The sequence below is a fragment of the Fusarium mangiferae genome (assembly GCF_900044065.1).
Source record: "Fusarium mangiferae strain MRC7560 genome assembly, contig: FMAN_scaffold015, whole genome shotgun sequence".
In the NCBI taxonomy this organism is placed as follows: domain Eukaryota; kingdom Fungi; phylum Ascomycota; class Sordariomycetes; order Hypocreales; family Nectriaceae; genus Fusarium; species Fusarium mangiferae.
The window spans coordinates 596,398-610,470 of NW_024573935.1; the positions used below are offsets into that span (position 1 = coordinate 596,398).

General features: G+C 48.1%; 5 protein-coding genes across 5 annotated transcripts; 2 read left to right on the plus strand and 3 right to left on the minus strand.

Annotated features, from left to right (window-relative positions):
* Positions 1 to 256: 256 nt before the first annotated feature.
* Positions 257 to 1,309, plus strand: FMAN_12776 (uncharacterized protein; the record flags this gene model as incomplete). Its single annotated transcript, XM_041823257.1, has 3 exons — positions 257 to 808; positions 861 to 1,091; positions 1,142 to 1,309. 3 exons carry the CDS (start codon positions 257 to 259, stop codon positions 1,307 to 1,309), a joined length of 951 nt encoding a protein of 316 aa, XP_041688856.1.
* Positions 1,306 to 3,475, minus strand: FMAN_12777 (uncharacterized protein; the record flags this gene model as incomplete). Its single annotated transcript, XM_041823258.1, has 2 exons — positions 1,306 to 2,270; positions 2,320 to 3,475. The coding sequence occupies 2 exons, from the start codon at positions 3,473 to 3,475 to the stop codon at positions 1,306 to 1,308; spliced, it is 2,121 nt and encodes a 706-aa protein (XP_041688857.1).
* Positions 3,476 to 8,307: 4,832 nt separating this feature from the next.
* On the minus strand, positions 8,308 to 9,187 carry FMAN_12778 (uncharacterized protein; the record flags this gene model as incomplete). The annotated part of the gene is made up of 3 exons (XM_041823259.1): positions 8,308 to 8,495; positions 8,595 to 9,122; positions 9,172 to 9,187. The coding sequence occupies 3 exons, from the start codon at positions 9,185 to 9,187 to the stop codon at positions 8,308 to 8,310; spliced, it is 732 nt and encodes a 243-aa protein (XP_041688858.1).
* A 2,878-nt stretch (positions 9,188 to 12,065) lies between these two features.
* FMAN_12779 (uncharacterized protein) lies at positions 12,066 to 12,622 on the plus strand (the record flags this gene model as incomplete). The annotated part of the gene is made up of 2 exons (XM_041823260.1): positions 12,066 to 12,396; positions 12,450 to 12,622. The coding sequence occupies 2 exons, from the start codon at positions 12,066 to 12,068 to the stop codon at positions 12,620 to 12,622; spliced, it is 504 nt and encodes a 167-aa protein (XP_041688859.1).
* A 577-nt stretch (positions 12,623 to 13,199) lies between these two features.
* FMAN_12780 (uncharacterized protein) lies at positions 13,200 to 13,964 on the minus strand (the record flags this gene model as incomplete). The annotated part of the gene is made up of 2 exons (XM_041823261.1): positions 13,200 to 13,822; positions 13,871 to 13,964. The coding sequence occupies 2 exons, from the start codon at positions 13,962 to 13,964 to the stop codon at positions 13,200 to 13,202; spliced, it is 717 nt and encodes a 238-aa protein (XP_041688860.1).
* Between the last annotated feature and the right edge of the window lie 109 nt (positions 13,965 to 14,073).

Sequence of the window (14,073 nt, forward strand, 5' to 3'; positions counted from 1 at the left end):
GCCTTCTTTCGTTAACCGTCCATCATCGATTTGTCTTTAGCCTCGGAGCACGTTGCGTGTCTTTTCATGTGCTTGTCCCAACAAAACTACCCTGGTCCAACAACACAACAATAAACGACCGGAGAAGTGGAACTTGGTTCATATATAAATCGAGAACTAGGACGCAGGGACAAAAGCTAATTGTCGGTTAATGATTCTATGCAAAGTTCCAGAACCTAGCTGCCTTTGTTCCAAGTCTGGATAGCCTCATTTCATCATGGCCGAAACTCAGCCCTACGGCGTTCGCAATCGCCGGCCTTCAGCCACAGACAACCTTATCAATGCCGCCAAGAGCTTCGAATCAAAGGTCGAGCAATCTCTTCTCATTCTCTGGGATGAACTCCCAGCCTGGCGTCGCGACAATGCCTTCATCCTTTCGGGCTACCGCCAATCTCACGGCTCTTATGCCCATTCATTCCGCTCCCTCTTCTACCTCCACAATGAGTCCGTAAACATCTGGTCTCACCTCCTCGGTGCCATAGTCTTTCTCGCTAGTGCAGCATACGTTGACCGAGCTGTCCGTCCACGGTACGAAAGCGCAAGTAGCGCTGATGTACTCGTCTTTGCATGCTTCTTTGGGGGCGCTGTTGTGTGTCTGGGGATGAGTGCCACGTACCACACTCTGTCGAATCACAGCGATACTGTTTCGAAGTGGGGGAACAAGTTGGATTACACAGGCATCGTGGCTTTGATCGTTGGAAGCTACGTTCCAGCTCTGTATTACGGCTTCTTCTGTCTGCCTAATCTGATGGCCTCCTATCTATGGGTTGTAAGTCTATGATGTTGTTTACTGATGGTAGAGAAATTCACTGACAAAGTAGATATGTATACTCGGTCTTGGATGCACAATCGTTTCATGGGTCGAGCGCTTCCGGACCCCCGCATGGCGTCCGTATCGTGCAATGATGTTCATCGGCCTTGGTCTATCTGGCGTTGTCCCTGTCATCCATGGCCTCTTCATCTATGGTTACCAAGGTCTTGAAGATCGCATGAGTCTAAGCTGGGTTCTCCTCCACGGTGTCATGTACATCTTTGGCGCTGTACTCTATGCGGTATGTCCTCCCTGACTCTTCACGTAAAGCATCCAAATCTGACTTGATAGGCTCGTTGGCCCGAGAGAAGCGCACCTGGCGCCTTCGATATCTGGGGAAGCTCGCATCAGATCTTTCATATTTTCGTCATCCTTGCAGCCGTTACACACTTTTACGGTATGGCCAAGGCTTTCGACTACCACCACACCATTATGGGTTCTCAATGTCTCATGGACTAATTTTCTTCCTCTTCTGTTATCGTCAAGCCGAGATCTGTGATCCTCACCAGACCTGAGCCCATCGCCACAGCAGCCCAACATCCATACTCTTCGTTAGGATTCCATTCGGCCACCGTGATCCTTGTCAATGGCTCGTAGATGATGGCTCGGGTCGGATCCATGATTGCGCCCCCTTCTTCTTCATCGTCTCCGACAGCTGTGTCGGTATCCTTCTTCTTTGGCTTCTTCCCTTTCTTGACCGGCGGTTTATGGGCCGAATGCTTAGTTAGGCCGCGCTCCAATATGAAGCCTGTCGCTATTCTTGACACTCCTCGTGCCGCCGCGGGTGACCCGGCTGGGAAAAGCTTTGCGGGGCGATGCTCATGATGGAAAACTCGGATGCGGTCCGTGGGCTCACGCCTCGTGGTGAAGAGTTCAACTTGGGGATTGATAGCCCACAGTGAGCCGTCTAGAGAACCGACGAGGAGGTATGGGTGTGTTCGTCCGACTGCTAGACAGGAAGGGAAACTTTCCCCTGTAAAGACGCGGCGCGCAACAGGGAATTGCGAATGGTGCATGAAGCCGATGTGGGTATTGAGCACACCGGCAGATGGATATATGGAGTAGAAACCAAGCAGGTGATCGCTGTATCCAAGCAGATTCGGTTGTGTTCCGACTGTAAGGTTCTGGACTTCGGTTGACTCGTAGCTTGGTGCACGGAGGTCAAGCAGCTTGACAGTTCCGCCGACAGGGGTTGAGGCAACGAGATAGGGCATTGCTGGATAGCCAGAGACGAGATCGACCACGATGTTGTGGTGGACAGGATGTCGAGATAGGAGGCGATGAGGACGGAGGGACCAAAGAGCAATAGAACCGTCAGTATAACCTACAACCAACCGATTGAAGTTGATCCACGTAAGAGCTGTCGCCTTGGCATCTTCATCTGGAAAGCCAAATACAGCTATTGGCTGCACAACCTTTTCTGAACACTGTTAGCTATTGGACTGGTACCAGTAAGACACTGAACTCACCATAACTCCCTCCTCCGCCGTCACCAGCTTCCACTACGTACACGTTTCCATCGTCGCAAAGAATGGCCAAGAAGCCGCATGCAGGACTCCATTTCACTCTTCGAGCCCGCCCAAATTCGAGACATATCGTCTTGCGCAGTATCGGAGGTTGCATTGAAGGTCGAGCAAAGCCATTCTCTTGCCTCTCTCCGACGAACTCCCATAGCTGCACAGTACCGTACTTTTGGAACTCTGGATTCAAAGATTCCTGTTCGTAATCGTAGAGTTCCTGATCGGAGTGTGGAATAACGCACAGGGCTAGAAGTTGCGGCGAGTTGGCGTTGTTCAGAGGCGCCCAGTCCATACTGGTGACGATACCGCCGGCATCTAAAATCCACCCAAGGGGCGCGTCGTCATTTTGCATTGGGAGGCCATTCTGAGATATAGAGTATGCGTCACCAGGTTCGAATTTGACCTCTTGTTGCGATATGGGCGGCCCTAATAATACTGGCATTGGCTCTCTCTTAGACTGGTATCGTGGAACTTCCTCAGTCGACAGTGGTACCATCGCGTCGGCTTCTGGCAAACTCTCCCTGACGCGCTCATACCAATGCTCGGCGCTGTAAGCCTCCCTTTCGAAATAGCTAGGGGACCAAACACCTCGATCTTTCTGACCCTCATCATCCTGAATTTTCGGAGGAAGCACTGTCCAGTCCATCCAACGATCCAGCATACCCGTGACCAATTTGACACCATCCTCATGACGTCCGTACCATGCCTCAACGAGCTGCTTGCCTTTAAATCCGCGGTCGTAGGGCCCCCAGTACGATCTCACAATGCGTCCATCCGCCACAGGCTCAAGATCGAGGTATCCAGTGACGCCCGCTGCACGAACGTTGAAGGGCCTAATAGGCTTGACCCGTTGACGCGAAAATCTGTCCAGAATGCCATCTGGTTCGCTCACAGGACCGTCGGATTCTGCATCATCATTTTCGTCGTGCTCTTGACCAAGGGCGAGCTCTTCGGCACTTTCTTCTGCAGCGGCAGCCTCATCAAAGTTTTCGTCCCGCTCTGCGTGCTTGGAAGCGCGATCTAGAGCTTCTTCGTCGGAACTACCTTCGAAGTCGTACTTCTCTACTGTATATCGCTTCGTGCGATTGGACCTCCGAGTTCTCATGATGAGTTGTGAGTGATAGAGATGGAAGCAAGCTGGGTTGGGATGGAAGTGTACTGAGACAAATTTTAGTGGGGAGGCTACCCTGTGCAGCTCCGATGACACTGGTCTTACCACTGACTTCAGGTTCAAGTCCCTACCTAACTGAAGGACCCAATACCTAAGTATGTACGAGGTTGCTAAGGTAGAGTTAGAAAATAAATAAAAAGTTGTCGCATTTACTAGACTGCCTCAAATGTGATTATTATATTAATCTGTAGCTTGTCTTGCTTAAGAACGCCATAGTCTCTGTCGTCCTCTGGGCGCTTTTCTTTCTCACCAACTCTAATTAACACTGGAACACTTCTTCTTATCTGAGAAGTGAAAAGTCTCAAAGAATTGGTTACATATATTGTAGCACTCACGAAAAACATCGTCTTAATCCGTTGGGCACGAGGTTTTATGGGGAGAACAAGTGATCAAGTGCCTTCTTCTTCCTCTCTAAGAACGTATTTCTGTCACCCAAAGGCCTGTTCGCAATCTCTCAATGTCCTCTACACGTTTCTGGTGAAGCAAGAATGAGTTTGCTATAGCTAGCATTGCCAATAGCTCAGAAACAGGGCTTGTAGGAGACACATGAGCCGTGTCTCTTAAATAATGGGGTTGATGGTATCGAATTGTCTGATCTGGTTGCTTAAGTATCCCATTGACATTGGTCAAGCTACATGATGCCCTTCTTTCGTCGTGGCCTAGCTGCGTGAAGATTTGTCCGAGACGTCAATGGTGAGGTAGGGTACGATACGCGATAGATTCCTCGTCTTGTTGGCCGTGCGAGAAAGAAACATACTTGGACCCGTTGATGCTCCCTACAAGTATTTCCCGTCGCCACTCTCTGCGAGCTTCAAGCTTGGCTGACTAGAGATGACAATTAGTAAATAAGAGATAAGATTCATGTATAGAAGTTTGGAACTTACGCATAAGCCTCTAATCCTGAGGTCGAATATCGGTTTCCTTAGGAGGAGTCTTAGGTGCCAGACCCTGGTTCGTCAGGTCATCGAGCATCTTGTTGATGGCATCAAGCCTGTCTTTTATGGGCTGCAGCTCCTCATGAAGGACACTCTTAATGAGTTCCTCAAGTTCCTTCTTTGAAACGCGTACAATAGTACCTGGCATGGCTGCGCTTTGCACGCAATGTTCTTGTCTTCTAGTGATTGAAAGGCTCGGTGAGGTGTCTAGACTGACTGGTCTGGTAGATAGAATTGGTGATGATATCTGAATGAATAACTTGAGATTGTATAGTGGATTGATGGATTTTTGGTTGATGGTGTGTGCTTGCAAGAAGAAAAAGACGAGAGAGAAGATGAGTAGAGTCTATTGGGATTTTGTGAGGGCTAAGTACTGAGGAACCTTTCGTTAAAGCTTGTGAAGGTGGTTTGATAAGTATTGAGTTCAGCCATTCTGTAAACTTGGCAACTCTACGACATCATGCTGGTCGTTGGGGCCAAGATGGTCCAAGTCTGGCTGTATGCCGGGACATCAACGGGGAGGGTTGGATCAACGAGAGAGCTTCTTACTCAACGACACCAAGGAAAAAAACCAAAAAAACCCCCCAAAAAAACCTCGTTGATCGAGTTGACGGACAACAGACTCGTGTTGAGATTCAGAAGGATGATCCGGAGTCAGTGTACCATCGTCCAGATCCTTTACGGATCAAACCCTGCGTCCTTTACCCCCCTGAGGTAGACATCGCTTCGAACCTATCTGCCCCCTCTGGCGTGAAACAGCAACGGGCTCAGTCAACAGATCCCATCTTCAAGCAGGGTTCGAACTTGTTATCGCGACACACTGGCTTGACCAAGGCGAAGGTTTCTTCATCATCCAGCTTTTCATTCGCACTGATGCCCCGGTTCTAAAATATGCCCCGGGAACACCCAAAGAGCACCTTGGTTTGGAGTCGGGCAGTAAGCCATTTTTCAGACAAGACCATTATGGAAGTCCCGATTAGAATAGTGGCCATAGAATCTGTGCGGCTCGCAAACTTCACAAACCACGTGGAGATTGGCCTCTGCCTTCGATGCCTTTCCACAGCCAAGGAGAGCTTCGTTGAACGAGCGCGTTACTGCTTCACAAGGCGGCATCTGTGGTAAGCCCACAAACAAGGAAGAATGGTATCAAGTTTCGTTGGACGACATCGGGATATCGAGAAGCAACTTTCGCGTCTGTAGGGATCATCGATAACATCAATCACGCAAGCGCCTTTCGTCTCGACAGGAAAACCTTGTCCCATGGAGCCTTAACTGGTAAATGAGAACTGGCTCAACAGCCTGGGTGTTGGCGGACACGTCGGCACCTGGTGCTGTGATATTCGATGTTCTAGAAGGCTGAGTCAATCTTACAGTGAAAAGTTAGCCGTCGATGAATGTTTACAATGACAATAAACGAAAGACCTATGCGAATTGCTAGAGTGACACCCATAATCGTCAAACCATAAGATAATCGTGAGCTTACAAAGACATATTTCGCCTCCGAATCTTACCTAGGATCCTTCACCCTCCACAATCAGGCCATATTTACATATCGCTATATGAGCCCAATGAGCCTCACAGCAAGGTCAGTCATCTGGGATCCGATGGCCTCGATCCAGACTGACCTAGCGCGATGCAGAAGCGTCACAACACCCATTCAATCGGCTCGCACCTGACCTGCTCAGGATGATCCTGAAGCTCGCTGTCGTGACGAATAAAGCTAAGATCCTGCCAGAGTGCAAGACATTGTCTCAACCCAGTGCAAAGGCATCCGTATACATAGATTCGCTATTGCCAATAAGACTGGTGCGCCGCGACTTCAACGCCATCATCAAGAACATCTTCTCATACTCCGGAGAGGTGGTGTCAAGAGAAGACCTCGACGCCTTTCAATTTGAGAAAGAGTGGTCGGCACTCACCCCCCTCAGCCCCGAACGCAACATCCAAAGAATCTCCAACACGACGATACCGCGACTCAAACGCAGCAAAGACGCGGTTCCACCCACATCACCAGCAAAACGCCTTATATATATCACCCGAGACCACACCAATGTGCTCTATTCCATGCCCAAGCGGGAATGTATCGCAATGATAATTGCGCTCCGGGTGCTCTATGGGTCAGACATCGAGTAACTCACTGCAGAGCCTCGGGGCATCCGAGACGTCTGCCTCGGCAAATAAATATGACATGGTGGAGAGGTTCTGCCCAGCGGCGACAACAACCCAGCCAGACCACCAGGCCGCCTACCTGTTCCGATTGGAAAGGTAGTTCTTCAGTATCAGCAAGTCTTTTATTCGGACAGGCAGGTCTCTGCAAGCCAGCATCATGCAATAACCATCGCAGTAAGCTTCCACGACGAATTTGACTCCACATGTTCAACAGTATATCGTCCCCCAAGTTCATCTGAGGATGTTTGGCTCATGTTGCGCGCCACGTCCGAGGCTTGCGTAATGTTTCCTCATAACAGAAGATGACCAAGTATGAACCTAGGAAAGTCTACCGGCCTCCAAATCTATTCATCGACTCACATGGTTTATCGCGGCAATGAGCTTTAAGAAAAAGGGTATTTTTAGTTGCTACAAAACGTTACCTAAAGATGCCCACACTGCTAGCGGCAGCACAACTTCGTCACTTACACAGTCAAATGAGTGGCTTGGGGGGAAGGACTGAAACTGCAAAGAAAAGCTTGATAAGCTGCGCTTTTTACCATATGAGATTAAACAATTGAAGAAGATTTCAGAAAAACAGAACAAAGAGTACATGGAGATATGAGGAAGACTTTATTTACATTATAAGCTGCTCATTGTAAACAGTGACTCGGCCTGGAAGTTCAGGGCCTCCTAGATACCGATTTCTATGTGATGTTTTGTAAGCCAGGATCAACGCTCCAGAATATGTAGTGAATAATACGAGTTGCTTTTGAATATATAACCAAAGAAAGCCAAACAGACTCTCCAAATTCGCTTCTGTATCTCGACACATGAGAGGCGCAGCCTTATCGTGAACCAAGTAAACAACGCTAACAGTGGCAGTTCTCGTACACTGAATCCCCCTTTCCGTCATAAGAACCCACCAACTTGAGTACTCCTGGCAGAAAGAAGACAAGGTAATACTGAATGAGAAATCTTACTAGCTGATTGAAGTGCTGGAACATTAATGCCTCGTCAGATGAAGTCAGAAGGGAGGATTTGATGCCCAGAGCTTGAACATGGAAGAAGGGTCACACGGGCGATGGAACATGGTGCATATTTAATAACTGGGATTTATGAAATTGATAGACTGACCGGCAAACTTCAGGCGGTATAGTACAACATAAATCCAGTCTGCATGGCTGAGCTGCGACGTAGGTGTCAAAGGTCTGCTTCCCGCCGACGATGTGCTTATAGGTCTTGGTGTTCTCTTGGATCTCTCGAACGAGACGGCATAAGCCTGGGGAGGTGGCGAATAAGTTACTTCGTTAGGTACAACTGGACTTCACCTTCGAGCAGCGCTTGCACGAGGAACGAGAGCCGGCGATATATGCGATGGGATGGCCGTATTCGAGAAGACGCTGGATGCATTCCTTGCAGGGTACATTAGGGCCTGGGAAAGTGTAAAGTTGGAGTCGTCTGAGTCTCCTTAATAAAGGTAGTGCCCAACGGCACGCTTGTCGCTGGGAGGCCGCCAGGGGAAAAAAACAAAACGTTTAATTACAAGCGTCTAGTAACATGGGCAGAGAAGTTATAGACCGGAAAGCATATAATCAACTAGGATGCTTGTTCCGCCACTCATATTAAAGACCCAAACTTAGCATTGAACCATGGCTTGCCTTTGTCTTGCATTTATGCAGGTCACTCTTCCTCTCCGCCGATGTATCTGACATGGCCAGACTCCCGTGCACCCGCCAATGCGTAGATTGACACAATCAACCAGACCGGTGGTTGGATGGATTGGGGCAACCTGGCTGCATGCCCACGGGATCGCCTGCCGTAATTTTGAAGCACCGTAGACATAGGCCTCCCTTTGGATGCCCCATGTGCTGTGAGAGTGCATAGTGAAACATAAGAAGGGCCGTTGTTCTCAAAAGTCAGCATCATATCACAACAAGATAAGAGGATGTATATTGGTAAGAACTCACTGCCTAGCTTTAGGCCTAGGCCGACAACGTGAGTCTGGTGAGCCAGACGAAAGATCTGTGCGTGGTTCATCTTTACCACGACGTGTTCGCTCATGGCTCTAAACGAACCTTCGAGGTTGAACCAATATGAGGCCGTCATCAGCTTCCAAGCTTGGTCGAGGTTGACTGGCTCGCAGCTCATCCAGCCAGTGGCAGCCATGGAAAAACGAGGCGACATATTGTATTTGTCTGCGAAAATGGCGACTTTCTGGATCTCATCAAGGTCGAGGAGTAGCATGTCTGGGTCTGACCCATAGAGAGTTCGTAACGCTTGGGTGGTCGCCACCCCGTCGTCTTCTGGGAGCTTGATCTCGACTGGTAGCTCATTACGCTCATGAAACCTGTTGCATTCCGAGAACTTTAGGTGCAGCATCGCGTCGAAAACCGGGGATGCCTGAATGAGGAACTCCGAAGAGACCTGGATTCGCTTCTTGCCTTGGCCGACGACGAGAATGATATCACCGCCGGCAATGACTGATTCGTCTGGGACTAAATGTGCTAGAGCAGACCTGGAGTACTGGAGGATACTATAACATACTGGTCTCTGGCGACATGGTTAATGGAGTTGAGGAGGAAAAGAGACAAAGGCGATGATACAGGACTGAGAAGCGACGGTCAATAATTTGTGGGCTCGGTTATTCTGGTTTCATGAACAATCACTGAGTGTTAGCTGCCAATGACTGACACCCGCCGCCGAGCATCCATCTTGAGGCTGCTTAATGTTAAGGTTGTCCAAAGACCCTTCGCGGGACTGACAGGGCTGGTCATGTTCATCTGGGGTTGACTCCATTAAGTCTCAATCGGGACAGCGTTAATTCGAAGCCGGGTCTTGGGTATATTATAAGTGAGACACAAGGGAAGATGTACGAACACCCGCCAGAGAGCACTTGATCGTACCGCAAAACCGTCTCCTGAGTGTTATTGACAGCAATCCCAAGTTGGTCCATTTACCATCGCAGTCTTTCCATCCTGGGCACAATATGAGGCATCAGGAATGATTGTTTCATCGTGTGTGTGCCTCATTGACTTTCATTCGCAAAGTAATAACGACTTAGTGTACGAATAATGGGGAGCATAGAAACTGTAATCCGGAGATGCTTATATAGTGACAAGAATTAAGAACTTGGAAGTGATTTTAATTCGCCATTTTTCTTGACCGACGACGAGGACTACGTCTCCGTTCGGGATAACAACTTCGTCAGGGATGTTGTTTTCTGCTGAATATCAGAGCAGACCCGGAATAGCAGATGATACTATCACATACCTGTTTCCGACGACATATTAAGCTTGTAAGGTTGGAGTAGAGAGAGTTGTATACCTAGATTTATGAAGAAGGAAAAGTTCAATGAAATTGAGGAAGTTAAGGGGCAAAGACGATGATACATTGTTTCAGCGTTCTGAGCGGCAAATTGGTCGGCGTTTATAGACATAGTTGATATAATGGGAATGTGTTGTGTTTCCAAGACCTGGCTTGAGGCTTGAGGTTCCTCAAGCTTTATAGGACTGAGAAGGTGAGCAAGTCAATAATTTGTGAGTTGCTGTTCCATTTTCATGAACAACCGCCGAGGCTTAGCTGCCAGTGACTGACACATGTCCAAAAGTGGTATATAATAAGTGGGACAGTAAATGTAGATATAAAATATAGTGCACATGACTGCGATGACCACCGGCAGGGCTGATGGCAGGGCGGTAGTAGGAAACAGCATACGGAATGACTTGGCTGCACTGGACAGGCTTGAATGTTCTGGACGGCCAGGGAAACTTCAAGTCTCTCTATCACCAGCACCATATGGAGTACCAGGAATGATTGGTTTGGTGTGTTTGTAACTATAAACTGGATCTCTGTTATAGAAAGACTTAACCAAAGGGTTGGGCTCTGTTGATCTCTGCCTCTGGTGCAACACCAGGGCCTTCCGAGGCTTTGAGGACACTCCAGGGGTGTTCTGCGGAGGTCATGCTGTCCGTTAAGTTACGAACGATAGACAATAAGAAACTGTAGCCCGGAGATGCTCATATAGTGACGAGATTGAGGGTCCAGTTGGAGACAACGGTGAAGCCTGAAAGGGAGCGGTATTGTGCAGAAAATACGGAGATATCTCTCTCGCAAAGAAATGATTGGGTTAATTGAGCCCTTATGCGAGCTTCACCAGTGGCGAGGACAAGCATCCCGTTTGGTACGAGTAGAGTTACTGAAAGAAATTAACTTCGTCAGCTGCGCGAAAGCAGGGCTCATACCACTCTTCTTGGTGTTGGGAAGAATGAGGAGGAAGTTTATGTCAATGGCTTAGAACAAAATCACCTCTATATTATACCAACGGTCAATGTATCATGTTCTATGAGTGTTTGTACCCCAAGGTGAGGCCATCTTGTGGTCTCTTGCTGTCTGTGCCTCAAACAGGAGTGTCGTAGCTCTGACATCCTGCAACGGCAAAAATGAACATGTTTTTTGCAAGACTTGAATAGAATACTTAAGTAAGAGAAATTTAATAGGATGCCTTGATGATTTGAAGACAAGTAAAGGAATGTTTTAACGATGCTGAGCGAGGGCGCTGCCTTGTATTTATAGACGGTCGCTGTAAGTTTGCTGACCTTGTTGACCCCCTTGTTTGTGTAGCCTTTTGCGATAACACTCTTGTTTCTTGTCACAGTACCGACTGATTGGTTATTGGATTGCTCTGAAGCAAGCCTGAATGATGTAGGCTCGGAGTCGTTTGACGTTGACCTCACGCAAACTTGATGCTTAAGACCAAGCAAGCAACGGAAAGGTGTTTCATACTAATTTTATGGTAACTTATGTTAGGCATTGCCAATAACAAAGCACTAAAACTCATTCACATTCTGTGACAGTTTGATATAAAGATTGCAATTCTATCCTACAATCAACATGATGATGGCAAATATCCGAGATCGAAGGGCGAGTCAATTCTGGGAGTCGGGTAATGATTCACTGCCAGCTGTTGGCACCTGTCGGGTGCTTTCAGACCGAACCAATCTTCTTATGCTTGGAGTAAGCCGTGCGAGCCTGGAGAATCAGAATATTCTCACAAACGGCATCTCTCTCTGTGCCCTTCATCTTCACCCATCATCTTCAACACGCACATTCGCGAGATGGAGAGTTCGCGCCCCGTTCTCAACGCCGACGGAGGTGATGTTCAGGTTATGTTATAGTGGTATTCCATCGCCCAGCTTTGAAAATTACTAAAATCTTAAGTAGAAGGTTCTGTAACCCAAAGCATTCCCGACGGCGATGTTATGCTCGTGGTTGGCCCAAGCCAGCACAAGATTCAGGTCTCTTCGCACTTTCTCAAACTCATCTCCCCCGTCTTCCGAGCTATGCTCAGTGCACCGATGAAATAAAGAGAAGCCCTCGAGAATAAATCCGATCATGACGGCCCTATTGAAATCATCCTCCCCGAAGACAAGGAACAGCCAATGGACCAGGTATTGCGCACCCTTTACAGCTCAGACCCAGGCGCCACGAAGTTCTCGATGAGTGAGGCCAAGGAGATCGCCATTCTTGCAGACAAGTACGGAATGGTCGAGCGTCTCCAGGTGTTCGCATCCTTCTGGCTTCTCAACGCCGCCAAGACCGACAATGTGGATGTGATTACCGAAAATGAATGGAACACCTTGGTTGTGGCATACATACTCAAGGTCGACTGGGCATTTTTCGACGTAACCAAGAATATGCGCCCGAAGACTACTAGCGTGATCGAGTTCATAAACCACTTTCACGACAAACATACTGGTCTGCGCCTTGGAAGTAAGTCACGAACTATTACAAGACATTGGCATATACTGACAATACTCATCTAGTGGCCATTGAAGAACTGCGCAACACACACCTCAAGTTGCAGGACAAGCATAATTATTGGAGTGATTGGGGCCTCTGTTTGTTCTGCTTTTCTCACGCAACCGAGTCTTTTACTCAGCAGTGTGCAGGATGTAGCTATCCTGATCGCCATGATCCATGGAGTCGGCTGAAGTAAGGGAAATTTGGGATGAGTGCATCAGTCTTTGGGGAGGCCAAAAGGAAAAAAGGAATATTTGGACCGAGTCTCCCTCAATGAACATTCTGATTGTACGCGATTTGTTTTGGACCAGTTTGAGCTGAATTCCCCTACTGCGATCCATCATTAAGCCGAGCCCTGTGCGCGATCTCGCCTCACATCTTTTACCGTGAGTAGTCCAAGATGAGAAAAGGTTATCTAAACCGAGAAAAAACAGTCTAAGATAAGAAAGACCAGACATTTACTTGCTAAAGTCAAAATGAAAGAGACCAACAACCCAACTTTTGACCAATTTTGAACTTCCTCCAACTCTTGGTAAATTCTGTGAAGATTTTGGTACTCATCGAATTCAAGCTCTCTTGAAACCCGCTAAAATAATTGTTCATGTTCTTTATGTTCAGGGCCGACACAAGTAGAAGCTTTCATAGCGCCATGTAAATATTGATTCGATGCATGGTCCAGCGCCTCCCATACAGCGAAATTGACGATGTTGTTCCAGTTCTATTGCGTACTTCCGCCTGGCCTCACGAATCGAGTCTGGTTCGATTCAAGTCAGTTATGCATTATGAAGGGGGATGAGTATCTTACAGTAGATATCGACTTCAATATCGCGAGCATCTGGCCCCGGTTCTAATAATCGGGCATTATGATATGAGTCCCTGTCCCTCACCAGTCGCTCGCTCAGTTTGGAGAATGCAAAATGGAGATCAGGGAGAGCATCGGGATCATCTAGACGCATATAATGCGCTGCCATCATCAGGTGCCAGCATTCTCCCAGACCAAAGAACTCATGTACCGGATGAAGGCTGATGCCGCAAAATCTTGGGCGGAACCAGTTTGGGGCAACCTTCTTGAATTCGGGAATCATCTTATACTTCCTGGCAAACACGACCACATCGTAGATCTCTGCTGGTAACAGATCGTCCGCATGGGGATTGCCAGGATAGATGCTGCCAAATGCGTTTCTAGTCGCGGTAGGACTGTCGTTTGGAAGCAAAAGCTCATGAACCCCACCCGTATTGTCAGCGTCAGTGATATCGAGTTGATCAAGCATGTCTGCAAGAACACTTGAACACACGCGGGCAGCCTGAATTGTGATTATGATGCGCTTTTTATCTGGTCCGACGACAAGTACAAGATTACCGTCGCTTATTATGTCTATCTCGCGTTTTGGTGTCCCTAAAGCATGGTCAGTAAAACGAAAGGAGCAAGCAAGAGGTTCCCTACCCTCAACCAGGCTTACACCCTCTTGGTTTGGCATGCTCTGGTTTGAGTCTGGCCGTGTGGTAGAGGATTCGGGACTGGGATTTAGGATCGGCATAGTGGTGGTTTAGAGATGCCAGGAGTCGTATATGTGACTTTGGAATGTGACTGGGTATCGGCGGGGGTTGTGGGAGGATGAAAGGGGAAAGGACGGAGTGCTATATACT